Source organism: Oncorhynchus nerka, linkage group LG3, assembly GCF_034236695.1.
Source record: "Oncorhynchus nerka isolate Pitt River linkage group LG3, Oner_Uvic_2.0, whole genome shotgun sequence".
Classification (NCBI taxonomy): domain Eukaryota; kingdom Metazoa; phylum Chordata; class Actinopteri; order Salmoniformes; family Salmonidae; genus Oncorhynchus; species Oncorhynchus nerka.
The window spans coordinates 53,940,813-53,968,647 of NC_088398.1; the positions used below are offsets into that span (position 1 = coordinate 53,940,813).

Below are 27,835 nucleotides of genomic sequence, written 5' to 3' on the forward strand. Positions count from 1 at the left end.
ATTATCTATTTAGTGCACTACTTTTGACCAGAGCCCTATAGGTGCCATTTGGAACTCCGAGAGAATGGTAGAATGGCAGCCTGTTATGAAACAGTGATTAATGAAGGTTGTCTAAGGAGTGAAGGATGTAATATGTCCATTACTAGGAAGTGGTGTGATTGCTTTCTGTCGGTAGTCATGGATCTGTGATAAGGGAAGGAAATCCCATGAGCCAAAGCCATGAATGAGTAAAGATTATAAACGTGGCTACCGATTCCATCAACAGTGAGCTAGTCCTGCAAAGCCATAAGAGTAGTAAGCTTTCTAGTGACACCATCACAAATAAAAGTATAAAATATTCAACTAGAGAAATGTACACCTTTTCATTTAGCATTTCATTTTTTATTTACAAGTAAAATTACAAGAAAATGTTTCTCAAGATTAGAAAATGTTATGCTGATGATTAGGAGCAGCATGTCTTCTCTAGAGTGCCTTGAGACTTTCCCCTGACTCCATAGTTGTCCCCCGCGATGAAATTGTCTCCATCCTTCCTTTTGTTCATACGTTAGTCACACACCATATCTCAGACACCACCGGGCCAATTCTGACGAAAATTGGGTGAATGATGCGTCTTGCCGCAGAGATCCAGCTTTTACAAAATTACACTGATTGGCCAAGGCGTGGAACTATAGTAATTAACAGAAATTTGCTAGTCACACACAATATCTCAATTAGCCCAAGCTAGTGGCGCTGCATCATTTGTGCGGGACTACATGTTTACTGCTGCCTTTGTCATCTGTACTTTGGTTTAGTCAAGTATTACTGGACTTCAGTCTACTCCAGCTTTGTCTCAAGTAGCCAGTATGAAGAGGGACCATTTTTACAATGTTCTGTTATTGTGTTGTTTTTGGATAGGTTCCCTTTCATGTATCATTAACTGTAAGAGACAGTTGTGTTCCTTGTCTACTATGAACAACATTATAAACAGGAAGCTAATGTTTGTTTAATTATGTGCAGTACTGCAAAATTCTGTAAAATGTTACAAATTCACAAAAATTCAATTTATTTTGCCATAAAGTATTTCAACAATGTTGTTTTGTTCCTACTGGTCCTGGTTTCACCTGTGGATTTTGAGGTGTCTAGGTTGGAGTGCTAACTCTGGTTAGTACATAAGATCACACAGACAGGGTGTGACAACAACAAACTACATACAGTAAGGCTCAGTCAAAATATACTCAAACAGCATTCACCAAATCGTAATGCTTTGCTTCGATTTACCAATGCATAAAAACATTCCACAATAGGGGCTTACAGGTCTATCGAGGGGGAAGTGGTAACACAGTACGTCAGTCACCAAGCTACATCTTAGTGCGCTTCTCTATTGGGTTCAAGTACATACTGTTGTCTGTCTGGTCCATGTGGTATTTCTGGTTCTTTTTCAAGTTGTCTTCATCGTCGTCATTGACTGTCTTGTCTGGGAACAGCTTGTCTAGCTCGTCGGGGTCTACGTAGGTGTAGAAGTAAGCCATGATGGAGAAGATGATGCAGACTGCCACCAGGAGGCCAGCGAACAGCAGGAACTCCATCCACTGGGAATTAGAATTTCGACTCAACATTAAACACATTTAACACAGGCCTATTTTGTTATTTGAAGGCCATATTTATTACCCTGGTGTACTCTACTTGAGAAAGGGACCAAGACAGTAATGATGTTGTGATTGGTTGCCCTCTAGTGGACTACCACAGACATTTGGTTCTGTGTTTTTAACTGTTTTATGCAGTCTATGGGTTCAATGGTGCAATGACAAGATCTTCTAAACAGCACAGTGAAAACAAAAGCACTCTTCTACTACTGGGACTGAGACTTACCTGATCCAGACCTGCCCCCTCTGCGACGATCAGCACAATGACATTGCCAAAGGCTACAGTCAGCAGCCAGCCGGCCTGCAGCACTGACTTCATGTTAGCTGGGGCCTGTATTGAACATAGACCAAAATATTGTTTATCATTGGTGGGGAAAAGCAGGGACAGATCACACAGCTCTGGGGGATATTAACGATGATGCACACGTTCTTTACTCAAACATTATATTCTCTCCTTGTAAAGGCGGAATTCCAAATAATCAACCCATAACCTTGTAATCCCCCTATGCATTTCATGTAGATCTGAAAGGGTTCAGGTTGGTATAAGCAATATAGTTTTAGCTTCATCTTGCCCTCTGAAAGTCTAGGTAGAATTTTCATCATATTGGACACCCCAATTCTTTCAGATATTCAGAGGTACCTACAGTATGTAGGCATTTTAGGCTTATTATTAATACTCAACCAATAACCAATTACTAATCACTGCTGACCTGCGAGGAAGACAACTACTGACCTGTGAGTAGGAGAACTCGAGGCCTGTGATGGAGAACATGACTTCTCCCGCTGTGATCAGGACGTATTGTGGAATCTGCCAGGCTATGTGGACATTGTTGGCCTTCACATCCTCCATTTTCTGGAGAATGATCTCTCCAGGGTCCTGGAAAAAAAAAGTAGAGGAGGTTAGTACTGTATGCCAGTGCAGGCACTGAAAATGCTAACAATACCAAGGTTGTGGGTTCAATTATCGCAGGGATCACATACACTTACTAGTTTAACTACCAGGTAGCTAGTACTGTGCTAGTCCAGGTATTTATAGTTATACTGGCTTCAGGCTGTAGCAGGAAACACATATAGTATCTACAGTATGGTATTTTGTGGTCTCATGTAAAGCCAGTGGCCTGACTCACTCCTTTCAGAATGACAGTGTACGAGGCTCCAAAGTCAAGCAGGCCCAGGGTGATGAGGAAATTCTGTGAGCCTGATGTACACTTATCATTTGTGTACCTGTGAGAGATGGGATAGGTGAAGGATTTAGAGAAGGCAGAGGTAAAAGTGATCTGTGGATACTGAGATATGATCTAGTATTGTATCTATTACCGATTTGATAATATATCAGTCAGATTTTCAATGTTAGAAAATTAGGAATATCAATTATAGGATATTCTGTCAGTGGACAGGGATGAGATACTTTAATATTTGTTAAGATGAACTGCAATGGAAAGGAAATATGCAAGTCATACTCACTCTTTTCTTTCCACACTGTTATGGGGAGATATGCCATAGTCAGCAGGTACGTAAAAATCCACAGCACCTACTGTTATGTTCACAGCCTCGCTCCGTGTGTTGATGAATCTGTTCGAGACAGTGACCATGTTAATGCTTCAGCTCCAATACATTTCTAATGCAGGTATGCAGAGATGGGATAAAGTATATTCATTGATCTATAGCTGAGAGTCATGGGGAACATGTATTTTTCCATTGTACAAGATGATTCACAAGATGATGAACTCTTATTCTTTCCTCCAGTTAAATTCAGACATAGAAACATCATTACCTCAGGTACGCTTCCATTTTTTCACTTTTATGTATGTTGTCTGTCGCCTATATTATGAAACAATAAATAAAAAATAAACAGATCATGAAAGTTGGAAATACAGAAATAATTCCTGTAGTAGGCTATTATGAAGAGCTACCACATCGTTCAATAACTTTTGTAATCATTATGGTGCTTCAGATCAGACTTCAGACTCACTAGTTGACACACAATCCCAGAACCATTGCTGTGCAGGACGAGAGTGTAGGCTTTCTGCTCTGTGAAAGTCTGGACACACTGGTAAAGGATTTCATTTTGGGTGACCGCCATATTGATGGTCTTGTTGTGTCCCCCTAGTTGAATATGCTGATATGCTGGTGGATCCTAATGGACAGACACAGTGGCATAGTGAGTTGACAAGGTTTATGTTCACCTATATAGCCAAAACAAAAGACACGCTGACCCCAGAAGAACACACTCCTATCTGGTAGGACTGCTTTCTGTAAGAGCTGCTGTCAACGTGTATAAATACAAGATGTGTTATACGCATAGCATTACCAACTTAAGTTAAGTTCATAGAAATAGAATTACAGGAATGTACAAAGCCACCCAGACCACAGCAATTTGGCCACACCCTCATATGGGTACATGAATTATATGGTTAGGTTACAGTAAAACATCCTGTAATGTGCTTTACTGTTGTATTGTTTTACAAAACTGACAATCTAGTTTACCTCATAGGATTTGATGGGTTGTGAGAAGAGGTTACTCCCGGGGATGTTCAGTTTGACGTCACTGACAGCCAGATTGTAGACCTGTAGCAGACATTGTCCCTGTGGCGCAGGCTCCACCACCGTTTTCTACCAGAGGCAAAGAGAAGATAGAGGGGACATTAGAATCAAGGTAGTCTCTTCCCACAGCTACAGCTGCTATAGGTAGGGTAAAACGCCATGATTCTGTCACTATGGATTTAAAGAGGTTGTTTCAGAAGTTATTGAGAATTATGATAATCTTGCAAAAACACGATTAGGGATTTTTCTGGCCTTTGGCAAGTTATACAAACAAAATCTAAAGTGAAATTGAGCCAGAGATGTTTAGTCTTACCGTGACATTGACCTCCACCAAGGTGGCAGAACCGAAGGCCAGCGCTGCAAAGATCATACCCACAGCCATCTTCTTCAGCGGCCTGAGAAGAGATGGAAGAATCTGACAATCAAACAATCTGACCCCACACTACCCTTAGATACCTTACACTACACTACACGTATAGACTTTTAAAGATGCCCTCTAGGATCTTAAGCACAACAAGTTTGTTACATATAGTACGAATTGGATAGCTTTTTCTGCATGACATAACAAAGCATACGAAATGGATGTATATGATTTGATGACGTAGTACACAAAACACGGGGACCCCTTTTGGCTTGTGAGCACCACTTTCAAAACTACTGGCTGAATTTATACAAACGTTCGAGAGTGCACCTTTAACAGAGTGCTTGACGGTCAACTCACATTGGTCAACATTGGCCCTAACACAGTTGTTACCACGTACTACTACACAGTGCTAACCAGTAGTACACAGTTGCTACTACACAGTAACAACAATTTCTGTTCTCAGAAATGACTCATTTGGTCAGTTGTTTTATATCTCTGTAGGAGAAGACGTTTGCACGACATTGTTTCCACGTATCTTTCACCCATCTCTATGACATGATAAGATCACAAGGTTTGGTAGAGCAGCTACAAATGTTTTCTTTATGGCCAACGGGCAGCTGTGTAAGCCACATGATGCCTGTTCTTGCACCATTCCTTACACCCTTAGTTTCCTCATAAAAGATGACTGTGGAATGCTGTAGGGTCCACCGTCAGCTAAAGCTCCCGCTCGTTTAGAGACGGGCTGTATCTGAAAACTTCCTTCATCCTTGCTTCCCCAATTATCCTTAAAACGCATTGGAGAAGATGATCCAAGGTCCCTCCTCCAATGAGCTTTGATAGGAAAGGCAAGGGATTGAGGAAATAAGGACGGAAGAAGCAAGGATGAGACAGCTAGTGTTCAGACACACAAGGTCCACTCACGTGAGATTGATCCTACACAGGCCTATGAGTGGGTACACAACCATGTCAAAGATAGGCACAAACACGAGGATCAGCAGAGCGTTTAACATCTGAAAAAATAAGCAAGAACAAAACACAGGGCACACGCCTATAAATGACAATAAAAAATCCCCTAAAAATATCATAAAATCATAAAGGTTAATGCAGCATACTTATAAAAGACACCAGTAAATATTTGTGCTCAATGTTCTCAATAAAAAGATAGCATTATGGTGGTAATATCCATTATAAAAGGGTTTGGGTTCAGGAGAAAACAAGTGTGATCTTAGTCAAGGCCATGAGAGAGATAACCTATGGTTACAGTTCTAAACTCAGCAAAAAAAGAAATGTCTTCTCACTGTCAACTGCGTATATTTTCAGCAAACTTAACATGTGTAAATATTTGTATGAACATAACAAGATTCAACAACTGAGATATAAACTGAACAAGTTCCACAGACATGTGACTAACAGAAATTGAATAATGTGTCTCTGAACAAAGGTGGGGTCAAAATCAAAAGTAACAGTCAGTATCTGGTGTGGCCAACATCTGCATTAAGTACTGTAGTGCATCTCCTCCTCATGTACTGCACCAGATTTGCCAGTTCTTGCTGTGAGATGTTACCCCACTCTTCCACCAAGGCACCTGCAAGTTCTTGGACATTTCTGGCGGGGAATGGCCCTAGCCCTCACCCTTCGATCCAACAGATCCCAGACGTGCTCAATGGGATTGAGATCCGGGCTCGTCGCTGACCATGGAAGAACACTGACATTCCAGTCTTGCAGGAAATCACGCACATAATGAGCAAAACCGCAACTCGTCAGTGAAGAGCACTTTTTGCCAGTCCTGTCTGGTCCAGCGACGGTGGGTTTGTGCCCATAGGCGATGTTGTTCCCGGTGATGTCTGGTGAGGACCTGCCTTACAACAGGCCTACAAACCCTTAGTCCAGCCTCTCTCAGCCTATTGCGGAAAGTCTGAGCACTGATGAAGGGATTGTGCGTTCCTGGTGTAACTCGGGCAGTTGTTGTTGCCATCCTGTACCTGTCCCGCAGGTGTGATGCTCGGATGTACCGATCCTGTGCAGGTGTTGTTACACGTGGTCTGCCACTGTGAGGACGATCAGCTGTCCGTCCTGTCTCCCTGTAGCGCTGTCTTAGGTGTCTCACAGCAAGGACATTGCAATATATTGCCCTGGTCACATCTGCAGTCCTCATGCCTCCTTGCAGCATGCCTATGGGACGTTCATGCAGATGAGCAGGGATCCTAGGCATTTTTCTTTTGGTGTTTTTCAGAGGTAGTAGAAAGGCCTCTTTAGTGTCCTAGGTTTTCATAACTGTAACCTTAATTGCCTACCGTCTGTAAGCTGTTAGTGTCTTAATGACCGTTCCACAGGTGCATGTTCATTAATTGGTTATGGTTCATTGCAAGCATGGGAAACCGTTTTTAAACTCTTTACAATGAAGATCTGTTAGTTGGATTTTTACGAATTATCTTTGAAAGACAAGGTCCTGAAAAAGGGATGTTTATTTTTTTGCTGAGTTTAGTATAAAGATTATAAGCAGTAGTAATGTATTATGTACTGTTAGGAAGTGAGTAACCTAACGGAGCAGGCGTAAAGAAACTATTGAGCGGAGACCCCATATCCATTTTTCAGGGGAAGCGGAAGTTAGATTGAAATACTGTATCCCTGAAAACTGGAAACATCTGCTTTCTGTCGACCGCGCAGAGAGTTGGAAGAGAGTAAGGAACTGCAGGTACCTGCATTTGATCAGGCTTCAGGACAAATGTTGATCCCTGTAACATGGAGACCGATTTTACAACAAGATCTCAATTTCAGATTACAGTCAACGATAATAAAACAATTCAGAATACTATGAAATCATAAATATTGTACAATCATCTTTTACCACAGTTGTAAAGCACATTGCTACACAAAGAAATAAACTTACGAAGACCATTCACTGCGAGACTCATACCACTGTTGTTATGTACTGTACATTGAAAGAAAGAAAAAGGAACTTACGAAGGCCATGTTCATCCGCGTGGCCTGGAGAGTCCAACGGGATCCCTACAGCATGACAAAACAAAGACGGCTGAATGTTATCATGTTATCACTGGCCCATTCATTGTATTCTATGGCACTGGATAGCTGGTTCGCCATCACCATTCACTTCAATGGCATAATCAGACCTCATTAATCCAATGTCCTTGGGTTCTAACATGCCTAATGGAAAGCCAAACGAAATGTTAGATGTGTGTTTAGAATTTGCAGTTATCCCTAATCAGATGGTAGTGTGGTGTTGTTTGTTGTTGGCCAGAGGAGAGGAGAGGAGCCTTAGGCAAGAAGAACTTGGGGTCCCAGAGGGCAAAGCTGGTTGAAATTACTGTCTTAACTTAGTCCATACCCATTGTATTGGACTGTATCTTGGGTTTCGGAATCGTGAAAGGAATTGCTTAGGCCGGGGCTTTTTAACAGCGAGGGTGGTGATTACTGTTCTCGTGAGGCTGGTTAGGGTAAGGGCAAGCGTTGGGTCCTTACCTGCTGGTCAAACAGAGCCCAGAACATGGGCAGAGGGATGTAGAGCACTAGAACCCTTAGGACCATCTTAATCTCATGGATCAGACGTCTCTGTAGAGAAACACATAGGAAACCATACATTATGGGTCACTATCAGGAGAGACTTCTTTATACATACACATATACCTTCTCCTGTAGACGTTCACCTGTATGCCAGATCACCAAAGACTAAATGCAATTTTATGAAAATGTTAGGGACAATAGCGTTTTGTTATCTTTATATTATTTTATCATATCTTAATCTGAAACACAGTTAATGGGGGCAGTTAAAAGCTCCATGAAGTCATTCTAGTCGTCACTGGAGTTAATCAGAAAAAGTTATTTCATTCTTGATAATCATACCGGATACTTGTCCTCTGCCCAGTCCAGCCAGTGTTTCTTCTTAGGGTCATATTTAGAGCTCTTCCAACGGTTCTTGATGGCCAACTGTAGGGTGGAGGGAACAGGAGCAGTCATGGTACAGCCCAGGGACAGAGGTTTATCTTTCTGTAATCTCAGAACCCAGAACCAAATCTTGAGTGTGCTGGCCAGCAATGTTAACAGTCTGCCACGAGAGACATCTTTCTATGGAAGTATATGACTGCTGAGAGAATGAGAGATGGATGACTTACCCCTATGCACTTACACACATCCAACAAGATGTTCCCTTCCGGTGGACTCTTCTTATACATCCCACTTCCAGAGATGAATACAACTACAAAGACATAAACATATAAAGAGTGGAGTTTGAGTAGATGTTGAGTAGAAGTTAAACTCAGCAAAGATAATTCCAAAGATAATTCGTAAAAATCCAAATTAACTTCACAGATCTTCATTGTAAATGGTTTAAACAATGTTTCCCATGCTTGTTCAATGAACCATAAACATCTGCACAGGATTGGTACATCCGAACATCACACCTGCGGGACAGGTACAGGATGGCAACAACAACTGCCCGAGTTACACCAGGAACGCACAATCCCTCCATCAGTGCTCAGACTGTCCGCAATAGGCTGAGAGAGGCTGGACTGAGGTCTTGTAGGCCTGTTGTAAGGCAGGTCCTCACCAGACATCACCGGGAACAACGTCGCCTATGGGCACAAACCCACAGGACTGGCAAAAAGTGCTCTTCACTGACGAGTCACGGTTTTGTCTCACAGGGGTGAGGTCGGATTCACGTTTATCGTCGAAGGAATAAGCGTTACACCGAGGCCTGTACTCTGGAGCAGGAGTGATTTGGAGGTGGTGGGTCCGTCATGGTCTGGGGCGGTGTGTCACAGCATCATGGGACTGAGCTTGTTGTCATTGCAGGCAATCTCAACGTTGTGTGTTACAGGGAAGACATCCTCCTCCCTCATGTGGTACCCTTCCCGCAGGCTCATCCTGACATGACCCTCCAGCATTGCAATGCCACCAGCCATACTGCTCGTTATATGCGTGATTTCCTGCAAGACAGGAATGTCAGTGTTCTGCCATGGCCAGCGAAGAGCCTAGATCTCAATCCCATTGAGCACGTCTGGGACCTGTTGGATCGGAGGGTGAGGGCTAGGGCCATCCCCCCAGAAATGTCCGGGAACTTGCAGGTGCCTTGTGGAAGAGTGGGGTAACATCTCACAGCAAGAACTGGCAAATCTGGTGCAGTCCATGAGGAGGAGATGCACTGCAGTACTTAACTTCTCTAGGGTAGGGGGCAGCATTGGGAATTTTGCATGAAAGTGTGCCCAAATTAAACTGCCTGCTACTCAGCCATAAAAGCTAGAATATGCATAATTAGTGTATTTGGATAGAAAACACTCTGAAGTTTCTAAAACTGTTTGAACGATGTCTGTGAGTATAACAGAACTCATATGGCAGGCAAAAAACGGAGAAAAAATCCAACGAGGAAGTGGAAATCTGAGGTTTGTAGTTTTCAACTCTTGGCCTATCGAATACATGGTGTCTATGGGGTCATATTGCAGTTCCCAAGGCTTCCACTAGATGTCAGTTGTCTTTAGAACCTTGTTTGATGCTTCTACTGTGAAGTGGGGGCGAATGAGAGGGGAATGAGTCAGAGGTCTGCCAAGAGAGCCACGAGCTGGCCACGCTCGTTCACGTGAGAGTTAGCTTGCGTTCCATTGCATTTCTGAAGACAAAGGAATTCTCCGGTTGGAACAGTATTGAAGACTTATGTTAAAAACATCCTAAAGATTGATTCTATACTTCGTTTGACATGTTTCTGCGCGTCATGAATTTGGAATACTGGGCTAAATGCACGAACGACAAGGAGGTATTTGGACATAAATGATGTCAACATTATCGATCAAACAAACATTTATTGTGGAACTGGGATTCCTGGGAGTGCATTCTGATGAAGATCATCAAAGGTAAGTGAATATTTATAATGCTATTTCTGACTTCTGTTGACTCCAACATGGTGGATATCTGTTTGGCTTGATTTGTTGTCTGAGCGCTGTACTCAGATTATTGCATGGTTTGCTTTTTCCGTAAAGTTTTTTTGAAATCTGACACAGCAGTTGCATTAAGGAGAAGAGGATCTAAAATTCCATGCATAACAGTTGTATCTTTTAGCAATGTTTATTATGAGTATTTCTGTAAATTGATGTGGCTCTCTGCAAAATCACCGGATGTTTTGGAACTACTGAACATAACGGGCCAATGTAAACTCAGATTTTTGGATATAAATATGAACTTTACCGAACAAAACATACATGCATCGTGTAACATGAAGTCCTATGAGTGTCATCTGATGAAGATCATCAAAGGTTAGTGCTGAATTTTATCTCTATTTCTGCTTTTTGGCTGGAAAAATGGCTGTGTTTTTCTGTGACTTGGCTCTGACCTAACATAATCGTTTGGTGTGCTTTCGTCGTAAAGCCTTTTTCAAATCGGACACTGTGGTTGGATTTACAACAAGTGTATCTTTAAAATGGTGTAAAATACATGTATGTTTGAGGAATTTTAATTATGGGATTTCTGTTGTTTTGAATTTGGCGCCCTGCAGTTTTACTGGCTGTTGACGAGGTAGGACGCTAGCGTTAATGCTAGTGCAGATGGTGACCACACCAGATACTGACTGTTTTGATTTTGACCCCTCCTTTGTTCAGGGACACATTCCATTTCTGTTAGTCACGTGTCTGTGGAAATTTTTCAGTTTATATCTCAGTTGTTGAATCTTGTTATGTTCATACAAATATTTACACATGTTAAGTTTGCTGAAAATAAACGCAGTTACAGTGAGAAGACAATTATTTTTTTGCTGAGTTTATTATACATTGGTTATTAAAAAACTGATTGTAGGGCCTCCCGGGTGGCACAGTGGTTAAGGGTGCTGTACTGCAGCGTCAGCTGTGCCATCAGAGACTCTGGGTTCGCGCCCAGGCTTTGTCGTAACCAGCCGTGACCGGGAGGTCCGTGGGGGCGACGCACAATTGGCCTAGCGTCGTCCGGGTTAGGGAGGGCTTGTCCGGTAGGGATGTCCTTGTCTCATCGCGCACCAGCGACTCCTGTGGCGGGCCAGTAACCAAGGTTGCCAGGTGCACGGTGTTTCCTCCAACACATTGGTGCGGCTGGCTTCCGGGTTGGATGCGCGAAGCAGTTGGGTTGTGTATCGGAAGACGCATGACTTTCAACCTTCGTCTCTCCCGAGCCCGTACGGGAGTTGTAGCGATGAGACAAGATAGTAGCTACTAGGTGGTGAGGGTAGGCAACAACATCTCCTCCCCGCTGATCCTCAACACGGGGGCCCCACAAGGGTGCGTTCTGAGCCCTCTCCTGTACTCCCTGTTCACCCACGACTGCGTGGCCACGCACGCCTCCAACTCAATCATCAAGTTTGCGGACGACACAACAGTGGTAGGCTTGATTACCAACAACGACGAGACGGCCTACAGGGAGGAGGTGAGGGCCCTCGGAGTGTGGTGTCAGGAAAATAACCTCACACTCAACGTCAACAAAACTAAGGAGATGATTGTGGACTTCAGGAAACAGCAGAGGGAACACCCCCCTATCCACATCTATGGAACAGTAGTGGAGAGGGTAGCAAGTTTTAAGTTCCTCGGCATACACATCACAGACAAACTGAATTGGTCCACTCACACTGACAGCGTCGTGAAGAAGGCGCAGCAGCGCCTCTTCAACCTCAGGAGGCTGAAGAAATTCGGCTTGTCACCAAAAGCACTCACAAACTTCTACAGATGCACAATCGAGAGCATCCTGGCGGGCTGTATCACCGCCTGGTACGGCAACTGCTCCGCCCTCAACCGTAAGGCTCTCCAGAGGGTAGTGAGGTCTGCACAACGCATCACCGGGGCAAACTACCTGCCCTCCAGGACACCTACACCACCCGATGTTACAGGAAGGCCATAAAGATCATCAAGGACATCAACCACCCGAACCACTGCCTGTTCACCCCGCTATCATCCAGAAGGCGAGGTCAGTACAGGTGCATCAAAGCTGGGACTGAGAGACTGAAAAACAGCTTCTATCTCAAGGCTATCAGACTGTTAAACAGCCACCATTGAGTGGCTGCTGCCAACACACTGTCATTGACACTGACCCAACTCCAGCCACTTTAATAATGGGAATTGATGGGAAATGATGTAAATATATCACTAGCCACTTTAAACAATGCTACCTTATATAATGTTACTTACCCTACATTATTCATCTCATATGCATACGTATATACTGTACTCTACATCATCGACTGCATCCTTATGTAATACATGTATCACTAGCCACTTTAACTATGCCACTTTGTTTACTTTGTCTACATACTCATCTCATATGTATATACTGTACTCAATACCATCTACTGTTTGCTGCTCTGTACCATCACTCACTCATATATCCTTATGTACATATTCTTTATCTTCTTACACTGTGTATAAGACAGTAGTTTTAGAATTGTTAGTTAGATTACTTGTTGGTTATCACTGCATTGTCGGAACTAGAAGCACAAGCATTTCGCTACACTCGCATTAACATCTGCTAACCATGTGTATGTGACAAATAAAATTTGATTTGATTTGATTTGATACTAAAAACAATTGGATACCACGAAAAAGGGGAAAAATTCTAAAAAATAATTAAAAAACTGATTGTAAATGTACTATGGCAATACAGTTTTATGAGTGTTGGTCTCCTCCAAAGCGCACCTGCAAACAAACTATCATCACTGTTGTCTTTCTGTCAGACCAAGGGGGAACTGAGGGGAGACGGACGTGTGGGAGTTCCCAATGAGTTCCCGAAGTGAAGTCCTTTTGGCATGTACAAATTGGAATTCTAGGAGTTCCTAGATAAGCTTTTTCCACCCATGGTCATCTCCGAATGGTTAGTAATCAAGACCCTTACTCTCTGTTATAGTAAACTTCTTGACTACACACTGAAGAGTGTTGATGATGTGTGCTATCTGGGTAGATGACATTTGTTTAGGAACTAAAACAAATTAGCCAAAAGACCTACAGACTGTATTTACATATGTCAACAACATGTGTGTCCTGTTTGTATTGTTACTGTAACCCACCTACCGCTACATCAAGAATATGTTTTAACGGACAAGATCAGCAATTAGCCAATACCAGCTATCTGTGTGTGTGTGTGTGTGTGTGTGTGTGTGTGTGTGTGTGTGTGTGTGTGTGTGTGTGTGTGTGTGTGTGTGTGTGTGTGTGTGTGTGTGTGTGTGTGTGTGTGTGTGTGTGTGTGTGTGTGCGTGCGTGTGCGTGCGCGTGAGTTTGAGTGTGCGTGTGTGTGTGCCTATGCATGTTTGTGTGTGTCTAACACAGTTCCGTGTTGTTTTGACTGGCGAGGCTCCATGTTTACCAGGCCCTACACACACATCGGTGTTCCTGCCATTAGGGTCTTTCTGCTGACTGCCTCAGAATCCCATTCTTCTTTAGGGTTCACTGCCTCTGCCAGGCTAAAGCATGCTCTATCAAAACAAACTCTGTTTTCCGACTCGGGGGCCACAGCCCCCCACTGTTACCCATAATGGTAGCTTGCCTATGTGAAAAGTAGCTCATGTATACACGTCTGCTGCACAACCAGGCCTGTGCTGAATGCATTCAATACATACTTTACCCAGCAGGCAAGGTTGTAATCTGGTAAAGTAATAACATCCTTTCTACCAGGTTTACTAACTGGGTATATTCTAGTCTCAAGTAGAAATCCAGACTGGCTTCATAAGAAGAGGTGTGAAGAAGAAAGTACACTCACCTAGAGCAATGACCATCAAAATCGCTGGTACTCCGAAGGCAAGAGCATAGCAGTCACCACCAAAACACTGCACATCTCCTGCAAGTATAAGAACACACATACAGTACAGTTATGCTGTGCTATCTATGCAGCAGCCATATGCAATTTCAGAGGCCAAAGCCCTCAATATTAAGGTTAGGATTAAGGTTAATGTTGACACGAACCTCGCAATATTGGTGTGATGAGTGTCGATAAGACACTCCCACCATTGATGGACATGTAGAAAATGGAGAAGAATTTCCTCCTTTCATTTGTCTGAGGGGAGAGGGGAGAAAACCAATGATGGTGAACACTGTTTAATATCAGAAAATCAATTTAGATTAGTTCTTTTACAGCTCAATAAAGTTGTTTTCTTCCATTCATGGCTGAATTTCTATCATATTTCTACTTCAATAGCCCTTCAACAAAACACATTTTAGTAATCACAGATGTTAGATTGAACCATCCCTCACATATTGCAGTGACGGTATGAAAGCAGGGGTTGGAACTGAAAATAGTTTCTAATTATTTTGTTCTGAACAGAAGTATTATTATTTTTTCTTCGTTCCACTGTTCTGAACCGGTTCGGGCCCCAAAAAAGTACAGATATACACTACTGTTCAAAAGTTTGGGAAATACGTTTTTGAAAGAAAAGCACATTTTGTCCATTAAAATAACATCAAATTGATCAGAAATGCAGTGTAGACATCGTTAATGTTGCAAATTACTATTGTAGCTGGAAATGGCTGATTTTTAATGGAATATCTACAAAGGCGTACAGAGGCCCATTATCAGCAACCATCACTCCTGTGTTCCAATGGCACGTTGTGTTAGCTAATCCAAGTTGATCATTTTAAAAGGCTAATTGATCATTAGAAATGCTTTTGCAATTATGTTAGTATAGCTGAAAAATTGTGTGCTTATTAAAGAAGCAATAAAACTGGCCTTGTTTAGACTAGTTGAGTATCTGGAGCATCAGCATTTGTGGGTTCGATTACAGGCCCAAAATGGCCAGAAACAAATAACTTTCTTCTGAAACTTGTCAGTCTATTTTTGTTCTGAGAAATGAAGGCTATTCCATGCCAGAAATTGCCAAGAAACTGAAGATCTCGTACAACGCTGTGTACTACTCCCTTCACAGAACAGCGCAAATTGGCTCTAACCAGAATAGAAAGAGGAGTGGGAGGCTCCGGTGCACAACTGAGCAAGAGGACAAGTACATTAGAGTGTCTAGTTTGAGAAACAGATGCCTCACAAGTCCTCAACTGGCAGCTTCATTAAATAGTACCCGCAAAACACCAGTCTCAACGTCAACAGTGAAGAGGCGACTCCAGGATGCTGGCCTTCTAGGCATGTTTTTTTACATTTAGCTTGACATTAAATTGCTTCACCAATCAGTGCGGATAGAACAGCTTGCTTTGGAGCGGGTAAGCGATTTAATCTGTATAGGAAAGTCATTAAGAGCTAATTGTATTTTGCTGTAACAGCATAGTTTCAATCATAGTGAAAGAAAAACAGTCAGTCACAGTGAAGGGCGTGAGATGCTACTGAAATTTTGCCAGCAGCTTCTATGGAGGAACGTCTTTGATCTTCAGCATTGGTTTAACGTTGAACCAGAGCAAACATTAGCTCTGGTCCACAAGCTAACAAGCTAACAAGCTTCAGAGGGGAGGGGCAGCCTACACATAAATGCATACCCACTGGCAAAGATTTCCAGCTGGCAGCAATACAATTAAAATCCCATTTTACCTTTTGTAGTTAATAAATCCACTATGAAATGTGATAACTATAGTATCCTTAACTAGCATTGAAAAAGCTAATCCATTCTTTTAGACAACTCTTCCTCATTTATGGATCATGCTTGTAATGTTGTCAGTAGGCTACAAAGTAACCTATGCTTCAGAGGGGAGGGGAACCCTACAGATAACGCATACCCACTGGCAAAGATTTCCAGCTGACAGGAAGACACTGGAATAAGTTTTTGAGTGACAGAGTGAAGGCTTTGCATAGGCTCTTTGTTGTAATTTTTGTGGGACTGGAAAAAAATACCCGGAATGTAAAATTACGTTATTTACCATTTCCCATGCCTTTAAAATAAAGTTTCTGTTTCGGAACAGTATAGGTCACTTTCGTTTCGGTTTGGGTTCTGTTCCTCAAATAATTTTGTTATTTTCCATTTTTTTGGTTCTGTTGCCTGAAAAGTTCCAACCCTATTTTGGATATAATAGTCTCTTACATGCTCTTCATCAAACTGGTCACCTCCGAACGCTGCTACACAGGGTTTGATACCTCCTGTACCAAAGGCTATGAGGATCAGACCCACCATAGACAGTACTCTAGAACACACACACATACACACACAGAGCACAGCGTTAGATATCAGATTGGTCAACACATTTACAGGGCAACATTTCTAGCTCTTAATCAATCAGTGATCAACTACTCACATGTGTATGGTTGAGTCCCCCACACTCGGTATGGCCCCAACAGACTTGACGATGTGACCGAGCACATAGACAACAGAGAGGTAGATAATGGTCCTGTGGATGACATGACACACAGTAGTTACTTTCACAATTAGCTTAGAATATAAAATAATAGAATAGAATAGAATACTTGAAACCACAATAGATCAAACAGAGTATATTTCCCTTTAAGGGATGAAATTTCCATCCCTAACTATAACATTTTCCGACAACATAGAACTGTAAAAGGGGGTTGCGTTGTAATCTACTGCAGAGATAGCCCAAAGAGTTGTATCTTACTATCCCGGTGTGTGCACAAACAACTGGAGCTTCTACTTAAATGTAGAAAAAAATTCACCTTTCCAGAAACAAGTCTCTCACTGTTGCCGCTTGCTATAGACCACCGTCTGCCCCCAGCTGTGCCCTGGACAGCATATGTTGATTGCCCCCCATCTATCTTCAGAGCTCGTGCTGTTAGGTGACCTAATCTGGGACATGTTAACACCCCAGACATCCTACAATCTAAGCGTGATGCTCTCAATCTCACACAAATTATTAATGAACCTACCAGGTACAACCCCAAATCTGTAAACACGGGCACCCTCATTGATATCATCCTAACCAACCTGCCCTCCAAATACACCTCTGCTGTCTTCAACCAGGATCTCAGCGATCAGTGCCTCATTGCCTGCATCCGTAATGGGACTGCGGTCAAACGACCACCCCTCATCACTGTCAAACACTCCCTAAAATATTTAATCGAGCAGGCCTTTTTAATCGACCTGGCCCAGGTATCCTGGAAGGATATTGATCTCATTCCGTCAGTAGAGGATGCCTGGTTATTATTTAAAAGTGCTTTTCTCACCATCTTAAATAAGTATGCCCCGTTCAAAAAATGGAGAACCAGGAACAGATATAGCCCTTGGTTCACTCCAGACCTGACTGCCCTTGACCAGCACAAAACATCCTGTGGCGTACTGCATTAGCATCGAATAGCCCCCGCGATATGCAACATTTCAGGGAAGTTAGGAACCAATATATACAGGCAGTTAGGAAAGCAAAGGCTAGCTTTTTCAAACAGAAATTTACATCCTGCACAAACGTCAAAAGGTTCTGGGACACTGTAAAGTCCATGGAGAATAAGAGCACCTCCTCCCAGCTGCCCACTGCACTGAGGCTAAGAAACACTGTCACCACCGATAAATCCACGATAATTGAGAATTTCAATTTCAAGCATTTTTATACGGTTGGCCATGCTTTCCACCTGGCTACCCCTACCCTGGTCAATAGTCCTGCACCCCCCACAGCAACTTGCCCAAGCCTCCCCCATTTCTCCTTCACCCATATCCAGATAGTTGTATCTCTACTTGCACATTCATCTTCTGCACATCTATCACTCCAGTGTTTAATTGCTAAATTGTAATCATTTCCCCACTATGGCCTATAGCGTAGCCTAGTGGTTAGAGTGTTGGACTAGTAACCAGAAGGTTGCAAGTTCAAACCCCCGAGCTGACAAGGTACAAATGTGTCATTCTGCCCCCGAACAGGCAGTTAACCCACTGTTCCTAGGCCGTCATTGAAAATAAGAATTTGTTCTTATTAACTGACTTGCCTAGTTAAATAAAGGTAAAAAAATATATATTTATTGCCTTACCTCAATTATCTTACATAATTTGCACACACTGTATATAGAGTTTTTCTATTGTATTATTGACTGTATGTTTGTTTATTCCATGTGCAACTCTGTGTTGTTGTTGGTGTCGCGCTGCTTTGCTTTATCTTGGCCAGGTCGCAGTTGTAAATGAGAACTTGTTCTCAACTAGCCTACCTGGTTAAATAAAGGTGAAATAAAAAATAAAAAAATCTATATATATTTTTGAAAGTGGCTTCTATATCTAACTCACTTGAACTTGCCCAGCCAAGAGTCAGCGATGAGGGCCCCCAGCACAGGAGTGAAGTAGCAGAGGCTGGAGAAGGCATGGTACACTGCTGTGGAAAGGTTCGGGTCCCAATGCAGGTAGTTGATGAAGTACAATGTCAGCACCGCTACAATGAAACACAGTGTGCACCAGGTTAGGGACCAGAGTTTTGCAATATAATAATGTGGCTAAACAGTCTTCTGTTCTTATTTTCAATTAGCGTACAATACAATTCACCAAATACAATTTTGAGACCTACTATCTCACTGACTACTACAATGTATTTTTTTATATGTGAAACTCTTTGCTACTGAAAATAAGGAAAATAAGGAAACACACTTAAAACCTTTTAAACTTTAAGTCCCCTATTTAGGAGACTTTCGTTATAATGTAATTGTTTTATCAAGTCATATCAAGGTTATTGGCTTATTAATCAACTTCTGTTACAGTGGATTTTCATCAACAACGAATTTGACTGCTTCAATTAATTTAGCCTCAAATTACTCTGGGGTATCCGGTCATATATCCACAGCCATTGGAGACTTGGGAGTACCACCTTATCGCACATTCACTGATTGGACTGTCTGTCAATTTGTGTTGGAACGGTACATCACCGGTACATCACAGGCACATAAGCTGCATATAGCTGCAAACTGAGAGTCTACTGGAACGTTAGAAAGTAGTTCCATCGTTCTATGACAAACACACATCAATTTATATAGATTTAAATTTTAAAAATTGAACAGTTTGAAGATGTGAAACAAAACCACTTTGTTCATCACAGAGGGACAAACTTAAAAATAGATGAAAGATGAGATTGTGATGAATCAGTAGAGTTGCTGGCCAACACTGTGTTACGTTCACAGGGGGACAGAGACTACAAGGAATGAGAGCAGTCCACTAGGACTGAGCAGTCCACCAGTCGTTAGATTTTCCCTGACCACTAGTTACACTTGAAGTCAGAAGTTTACATACACTTAGGTTGGAGTCATTAAAACTCGTTTTTCAACCAGTCCACAAATTTCTTGTTAACAAACTATAGTTTTGGCAAGTCGATTAGGACATCTACTTTGTGCATGACACCAGTAATTCTTCCAACAATTGTTTACAGAATGATTATTTCACTTATCATTTACTGTATCACAATTCCAGTGGGTCAGAAGTTTACATAGACTAAGTTGACAGTGCTTTTAAATAGCTTGGAAAATTCCAGAAAATTATGTCATGGCTTTAGAAGCTTCTGATAGGCTAATTGACGTCATTTGAGTCAATTGGAGGTGTACCTGTGGACGTATTTCAAGGCCTACCTTCAAACTCAGTGCCTCTTTTCTTGACATCATGGGGAAACCAAAAGAAATCAGCCAAGACCTAGAGACCTCCACAATCAGCCAAGAAATGGGAGACCTCCACAAGTCTGGTTCATCCTTGGGAGCAATTTCAAAATGCCTGAAGGTACCACGTTCATCTGTACAAACAATAGTACGCAACTATAAACACCATGGGACCATGCAGCCATCATACCGCTCAGGAAGGAGACGTGTTCTGTCTCCTAGAGATAAACTTACTTTGGTGTGAAAAGTGCAAATCAATCCCAGAACAACAGCAAAGGACGTTGTGAAGATGCTGGAGGAAACAGGTACAAAAGTATCTATATCCACAGTAAAAAGAGTCCTATATCGACATAACCTGAAATGCCGCACAGCAAGGAAGAAGCTTGCAAGCCAAAGAACACCATTCCAACCATGAAGCACAGGGGTGGCAGCATTATGTTGTGGGGGTGCATCGGTGCAGGAGGGACTGGTGCACTTCACAAAATTGATGGCATCATGGGGAAGGAAAATTACGTGGATATATTGAAGCAACATCTCAAGACATCAGGAAGTTAAAGCTTGGTTGCAAATGCGTCTTCCAAATGGACATTGACCCCAAGCATACTTCTAAAGTTGTGGCAAAATGGCTTAAGCACAACAAAGTCTAGGTATTGGAGTGGCCATCACAAAGCCCTGACCTCATTCCTATAGAAAATTTGTGGGCAGACCTGAAAAAGCGTGTGCAAGCAAGGAGGCCTACAAACCTGACTCAGTTACACCCGCTTTGTCAGGAGGAAGGGGCCAAAATTCACCCAACTTATTGTGGGAAGCTTGTGGAAGGCTACCTGAAATGTTTGACCCAAGTTAAACAATTTAAAGGCAATGCTACCAAATACTAATTGAGTGTATGTAAACTTCTGACCCACTGGGAATGTGATGAAAGATATAAAAGCTCAAATAAATCATTCTCTCTACTATTATTCTGACATTTCACATTCTTAAAATAAAATGGTGATCCTAACTGACCTAAAACAGGGAATCTTTACTAGGATTAAATGTCAGGAATTGTGAAAAACTGAGTTTAAATGTATTTGGCGAAGGTGTATGTAAACTTCCGAGTTCAACTGTATATAAAACATTATTAGCCAGCACAAATCTTATAGCATGTTAACTGTAAATGTTCATAGCATGACATTTGAAAATGAAATCTATGATGTGACTTTCTAACAGTGTTAGGTATTACAACCTACTGTTCATGGCACTCTCATGAAGATATGTTTTATATGCCCATCCACTTAACATTGACGTTCAACAGGTGGCACCCTTTTCCCTATATAGTGCACTACTTATTAAAACACTACATAATCAATAGGGTGTCATTTGGGATGCATTTATCTCTTTTTTCTTTAAGTGTGTTTCACAGGAAAGGATGTAAGTCAGGCAGTCAGGCAGACAGAAAGACAGACAGACAGACAGACAGACAGACAGACAGACAGACAGACAGACAGACAGACAGACAGACAGACAGACAGGGGGTCTAGATCAAGTGAAATGAAGTTCAGGTCTGAGGCCAAAATGGATACATAGTGTGGACCCTCTGTCAAAATGGCCTCATTGACTTATTGCATTTGACATGGGCGTTTGCTGCTTCTCATGACCAGGGCCATGCACAGACATGCTCAAAATAACAAATGACACATGTCAGATCCAACGTAAAATGTGGATGTCTGCCCGGCACCCTTCCTGCCACCCACAGCCAGTGGCCACTGCATGCAAGTCAAACGAGTGTGCTCTTGGGGCGGAGGAGGCGATTCAAGAGCTTATGAAAGTATCTAGCTTGATGTGCAAATCGTTACATTTAAAATGAAAAGAGACTCAAAATAAAATGTAAATGTACGTTATAACATTTTTTTAAATCCATGGAGCTACAAGAGCACTTTCATAGGAGGGCAAAAGGGCAGGTGCTCAGGCACTGATTAAGCCCCAGTGGAAGCCACTGATTGGCTGAATACTGGACTTTTCTTTAAGAAGATATATCACGTGATCTGTGCATTGGAACAACAACATACATACACCGACTTCAACCGAATGATCGCTGCTGCACATGCTGCCAATGTTTTGAACAGATTATATTATACTATTTAGAATGAGAAGCTAGCTCACGTCACAAACTAATAAGTGCACCAGGAAGAACACAACAAGCATTACTTAACTGGGGATATCTAGCTAATATAATGTCACAAAGCATGATGCACTAGCCAGGTAACTTTCATTCTGAAATAACTTCATATTTCTGAGTTAGTCAGATATTAGTTTAGAAAGACTTGAAATTGGCATGGGAGCTAACTAGCATTCATTTGATTATTAGCAGCTATAGCTAGCTAGCTAGCTGCTTATCAAAGTTAGGTAACTAGTTAATTTGACCAAAAAATCTACCAAACTATTTCTCAATGTTTCTCAAAATGACTGTAGCTGGCTAATTCATTTGATTACGCTTTGTGATACACACAGTTGTATACTGTTTTAGTCCACACAACATGTTGCCTTGTCACTTCATCAGTAGAACCTGATGAACAAAATGGTGGGAAAAAATCAAATTGTGTTAAAGATCCGCTATGGGAAAGTTCTAGCTAGTGTATCCCTGTCCTTCCACACTTGTTGGGTGTAGTTGTCCGGTTTATCAGGTCCCAGGCTACCATGACTGTTAATGATTATTTATTTACATGTTAATTAGAATTCATTTTTTGCTTTAGGGCCATCTGTACCTGATAGAGCAGATCTAGTCTCACATGCGGAAGTAAGCCGTCTGATGCAAGAGAGTCATTGGTAGGGAGACTAGAGCAGAACAAGATGTTGTGACTGAACAGACGCACATTTGAGGGGCCCAGAATGGTCCATTTACTTTTTGCTGTTATAATTTATGCTCCTGAGATTTCATTGGGTCAGTTCGTCCTCATAAGCAAATAGGTGGAAAACAATCCATGTTCGCATGCGCCCACAGAGGTAGAGCTGCTGCTGCTGGCAGTTACTGAGGGGCAGAGTAGTAACTGAACAGCTTGTTTTGAACAATATATTTTTGAAACATGAAAAAGTACATATTTACCACACTTTTATGAGGATTTAAAGCATAATCCATGAATTATATATATTTTATTTACACTGAACAAAAATATAAGTGCAACATGTAAAGTGTTGGTCTTATGTTTCATGAGCTGAAATAAGATCATAAAAATGTTTCATACGCACAAAAATATAATTTCTCTCAAATGACATCCCTGTTTGTGAGCCTTTCCCATTTGCCAAGATAAGCCATCCGCCTGACTGGTGTGGCATATCAAGAAGCTGGCCTGCATACTCACCAGAAATGTCACGATTGAGCATGTTTGGATGCACTGGATCGACATGAATGATAGTGTGTTTCAGTTCCCACCAATATCCAGAAACGTCACACAGACATTGAAGAGGAGTGGGACAACATTCCATAGGCCACAATCAACAGCCTAATCAGCTCTATGCAAAGATGTGTTGCGCTGCATGAGGCAAATGATGGTCACACCAGATACTGACTGCTTTTCTGAACCACGTCTTACCTTTTTTTAATGTATGTATCTGTGACCAACAGATGCATATCTGTATTCCCAGTTAAGTGAAATCCATAGATTATACCTAATTTATTTATTTAAATTGACTGATTTAGATATATGAACTTATATGTAACTCAGTAACATTTTTTTAATTGAAATTTGTTCAGTATAATAAATAAAATAAAAAATTGGGACCAGTCAAAGTGGGGCGCTGCCCCTAATGCCCCAACCGCTGTTGAACCCTATCTGTGTGTAACCAACTTCACATAGCCACCCAGAAGAAATGCACATGGACACCCACACATCAGATTGACTCGGTTTTTATCTGCAGTAAAAGATATTAAACAGTGATGACAAGGCGGTCACAGCCACACGTTCACTGCTCTCAGAATATCTCTGACTCAATACACAAAGTGATCGTATAGTATGCGTTGTCTTAAAGAAAATACAGAAAAGCATACCTGCAGTAAAAAATATCAAACAGTGATGACAGGGTTTGACATGACGGTCGCAGCCACACGTTCACTGGTTAGGTAGAACACGATATATATTTTAGATAAGAGCAACAGTAGTGATACATACTCTCAATCTGAATTGATATTAATCCATAAATACAGAGCACAAGTACAACCCGTTTTACATAAACCTTTTAAGGTAGTAAGAAAATAAACATTCACTTAATATTTCAATAAACCACAAGCTAGAAAATCACCTGCAAGCAATATATAGAGTTGACATTGTAGTGCAGTGACCAACGCTGCTAGATAACTCGTCATTTAACATTGCTAGCTAAACCAGCAAAAACTTGGTTAATTTGCCGAAATATGTCTTAAATACATTAACGGCAAAATAAATATATACATAGTCACATTCGTTTTTGACATCAGGATATATGAACCCGTTTTCCAAAGACACTATTGTGTTATACAGTTTTAAACCGTATTATATACAGAGGAAGGAGACACAAAAACGCTCTCAGAATACCTCTCTCACACTGAAGAGCAGGCAGACCAACATCCCAAATAGGGGAGAAGCACTCAAAACCCACCAGTTGTTCTTTCATAGAAAATAATACAAAAATGGTCCAAAGACCTCTCGTATTGCCAACCTTTCTACAATGGCAGCAAATATTCTTATGAATTCAGCAGCACATAATGAACGGAAACTTTATTTATATCACCCCTTTTCCTGAAGTGAATGGTTTCACCTACTACTCCACGAACTGCGGCGGTCTTTGATCTCTACATTGCACGCGAAGTTGATGGAAACACTACATTTTCACTTTGTCAGATGTGCACTTGCCTGCTCATTTCGCTTGTTTGTGTCTTAATTAGGTGAACTATCTTTCAAGCCATTGTAGGAGAACCATTCTTAGTTGTTCTTAGTTAGTTCTTACTTAGGAGAACAATTGTATTATATTCTTAGGTTCTTAGTTAGGAGAAACATTCTTAATTATAGGTTACTATACCTTTCATGCCATAGTAGGAGAAGCGTTCACAGAACTCATTCACCACTATAAAGGAGATGCTGACAGGGTAGTTGGTCCCACATAGTTTCTGAGAAGAAAGGAGAAAGAGAGACAGGGACAGAGAGAGGGGGGAGAAGGGAGCGAGAAAGAGAGCGAGAGATAGAAATGCAGAGGAGAGAGAAAAAAAAGAGAGGGTACATAAAGACTGTATGCACAGTTTACTGGAGTATCCAATATCCATTCTACAATCAGTTAAACAATACAATTATGACATTATCCATTCATGGTACAAAGAAATGACAAGTCTAAGGTCTGAAGAAGAAGAAATTATTGTTGAAATGTTGCTCAACTAAGAAACCCAGAAAACAAAGACAGGCCTATGGATATAGTGCAATGAAACATGAAAGTAGAGAAATATCAAAAATTACCGGTGATTTGCTTGTCTTTCCATTTTCATGAATTTTCAACTCATGTTCTGTAAGGAAATCACAAAATAAGGCCATGGATATTGCATTTACAAGATGCAATGAAACATGAAAGTATTTCCAGATTTTATGAAATAAGACATAATTAATTACAATATGGTGAAATTTTTCTTCCACTTTTTAAATGATTTCCTTTTCTTTCATTGAATGGTTTCAACTCATGTTCTGTAAATGGAAATCACAAAAATAATTTAACATGGTGTGGGTGTAGGAATGGTGTGGGTGTTTACAAGAGAATGGTGTGGGTGTACCCAATGACATGATGTACTGTATCAACAGAATATTTGTAACAACAGAATGGTGTGGGTGTAGCCCAACAACAGAATTTGGGTGTATGAAATAAGACCTATAATTAATGGTACAATATGGTGTGGGTGTAAATCAGAATGGTGTGGGTTCCACAACAGAATTTTGTAAATGATGTATGATAAAAAAAGCAGCTTTTCTGTGTTGGAATGGTGTGGGTGTACCCCAACAACAGAATGGTGTGGGTGTACCCCAACAACAGAATGGTGTGGGTGTAGCCCAACAACAGAATGGTGTGGGTGTACCCCAACAACAGAATGGTGTGGGTGTACCCAACAGAATGGTGTGGGTGTAGCCCAACAACAGAATGGTGTGGGTGTACCCAACAACAGAATGGTGTGGGTGTAGCCCAACAACAGAATGGTGTGGGTGTAGCCCAACAACAGAATGGTGTGGGTGTACCCCAACAACAGAATGGTGTGGGTGTAACAACAGAATGGTGTGGGTGTACCCAACAACAGAATGGTGTGGGTGTACCCCAACAACAGAATGGTGTGGTGTAGCCCAACAACAGAATGGTGTGGGTGTAGCCCAGAATGGTGTGGGTGTACCCCAACAACAACAGAATGGTGTGGGTGTACCCCAACAACAGAATGGTGTGGGTGTACCCCAACAACAGAATGGTGTGGGTGTAGCCCAACAACAGAATGGTGTGGGTGTAGCCCAACAACAGAATGGTGTGGGTGTAGCCCAACAACAGAATGGTGTGGGTGTACCCCAACAACAGAATGGTGTGGGTGTAGCCCAACAACAGAATGGTGTGGGTGTAGCCCAACAACAGAATGGTGTGGGTGTAGCCCAACAACAGAATGGTGTGGGTGTACCCCAACAACAGAATGGTGTGGGTGTAGCCCAACAACAGAATGGTGTGGGTGTAGCCCAACAACAGAATGGTGTGGGTGTACCCCAACAACAGAATGGTGTGGGTGTAGCCCAACAACAGAATGGTGTGGGTGTGCCCCAACAACAGCATGGTGTGGGTGTACCCCAACAACAGAATGGTGTGGGTGTACCCCAACAACAGAATGGTGTGGGTGTACCCCAACAACAGAATGGTGTGGGTCTATACTGGTCCATAAAAATATTAATTCAAGTAGACCGCTGATTGGCCAGCTCATCCTCATCAGGAAATAGTAAGCATTTTTTAAATTCCTGTTTGAGATATAGGTATGAGAATACAATGGTATAGGATAGGACAACATTATTTGAGTATGAGTATAGGATAGGACAACATTATTTGAGTATGAGTTAACAGAATATGAACTTTTAAAAGTGAAATTTTTACTGGACAGTTACTTTAAGAATAATCTCTCATAAATGCAGGCCTTCTGTCAAATGCAATGAAATCCAACCCATATTGCAGTATTCACGCAGTGACAAATACTAGTCAATAAGGTGCATAATTTATGGGAATAGCCATACTGACTATTACTAATAAAATAATAATTAACGCCAGACTACTCATTATTATTACGCTCTATGGCCTATAAGAATAGAGTGGTTTATGGTAATAATAGGTCAAATTAATACAAACGTTCTGATCATGCGCCTGTTGACTCAGTTCCATTGCAAATAGACAGATGTGATGGAAAACATATTCAGAAGTTTTGCAGTGAAAACCAAACACTAAATGCAAAAGGACAAATTCCACATATTTTATCATTTCCATAAATCGAGCACATGTTACACATTTGCCTACATCCATCCATCTTGTCAAGCATTGGCATGCATAACGACAGTCATTCACCATTTGTCACTACAAAAAAACTGAAAACTATTGATAATAAAGTTTGTGTGTAAAACTCTTTCCTTCAAAAATGCATGGACCATGGATCAAATAAAAAGACACGCATTACCCTTTCGTTTCTCCATTTCCTCTGTTTTTTTCTGGAGTGTTTTTGCCACACTAGCGTCGCATCGGTCGGTGGACCTCTTGACGTGCGTCCAAGTCCGTTCCTCTCTTGTCTGTGACTGAGCGCACTGCGCAGCATTGGAAAACGCAGCTCTCTTATAACATATGTTCAACCCGTTAGTTAATA

The 27,835-nt window shown here is 41.6% G+C and overlaps 1 protein-coding gene across 1 annotated transcript; it reads right to left on the minus strand.

Moving 5' to 3' along the window:
• Window positions 1-359: 359 nt before the first annotated feature.
• On the minus strand, window positions 360-27,794 carry LOC115110816 (solute carrier family 15 member 2-like). The gene is made up of 23 exons (XM_029636734.2): window positions 27,653-27,794; window positions 25,434-25,480; window positions 25,006-25,093; window positions 18,629-18,770; window positions 16,707-16,799; window positions 16,496-16,595; window positions 14,445-14,535; window positions 14,242-14,319; window positions 8,661-8,743; window positions 8,392-8,475; window positions 8,011-8,100; window positions 7,495-7,539; window positions 7,230-7,265; window positions 5,452-5,540; window positions 4,480-4,561; window positions 4,110-4,235; window positions 3,595-3,759; window positions 3,397-3,443; window positions 3,087-3,194; window positions 2,750-2,846; window positions 2,356-2,499; window positions 1,849-1,953; window positions 360-1,568 (listed from the first exon to the last, which is right to left on the minus strand). The coding sequence occupies exons 1-23, from the start codon at window positions 27,666-27,668 to the stop codon at window positions 1,338-1,340; spliced, it is 2,187 nt and encodes a 728-aa protein (XP_029492594.2). The 5' UTR covers window positions 27,669-27,794; the 3' UTR covers window positions 360-1,337.
• Between the last annotated feature and the right edge of the window lie 41 nt (window positions 27,795-27,835).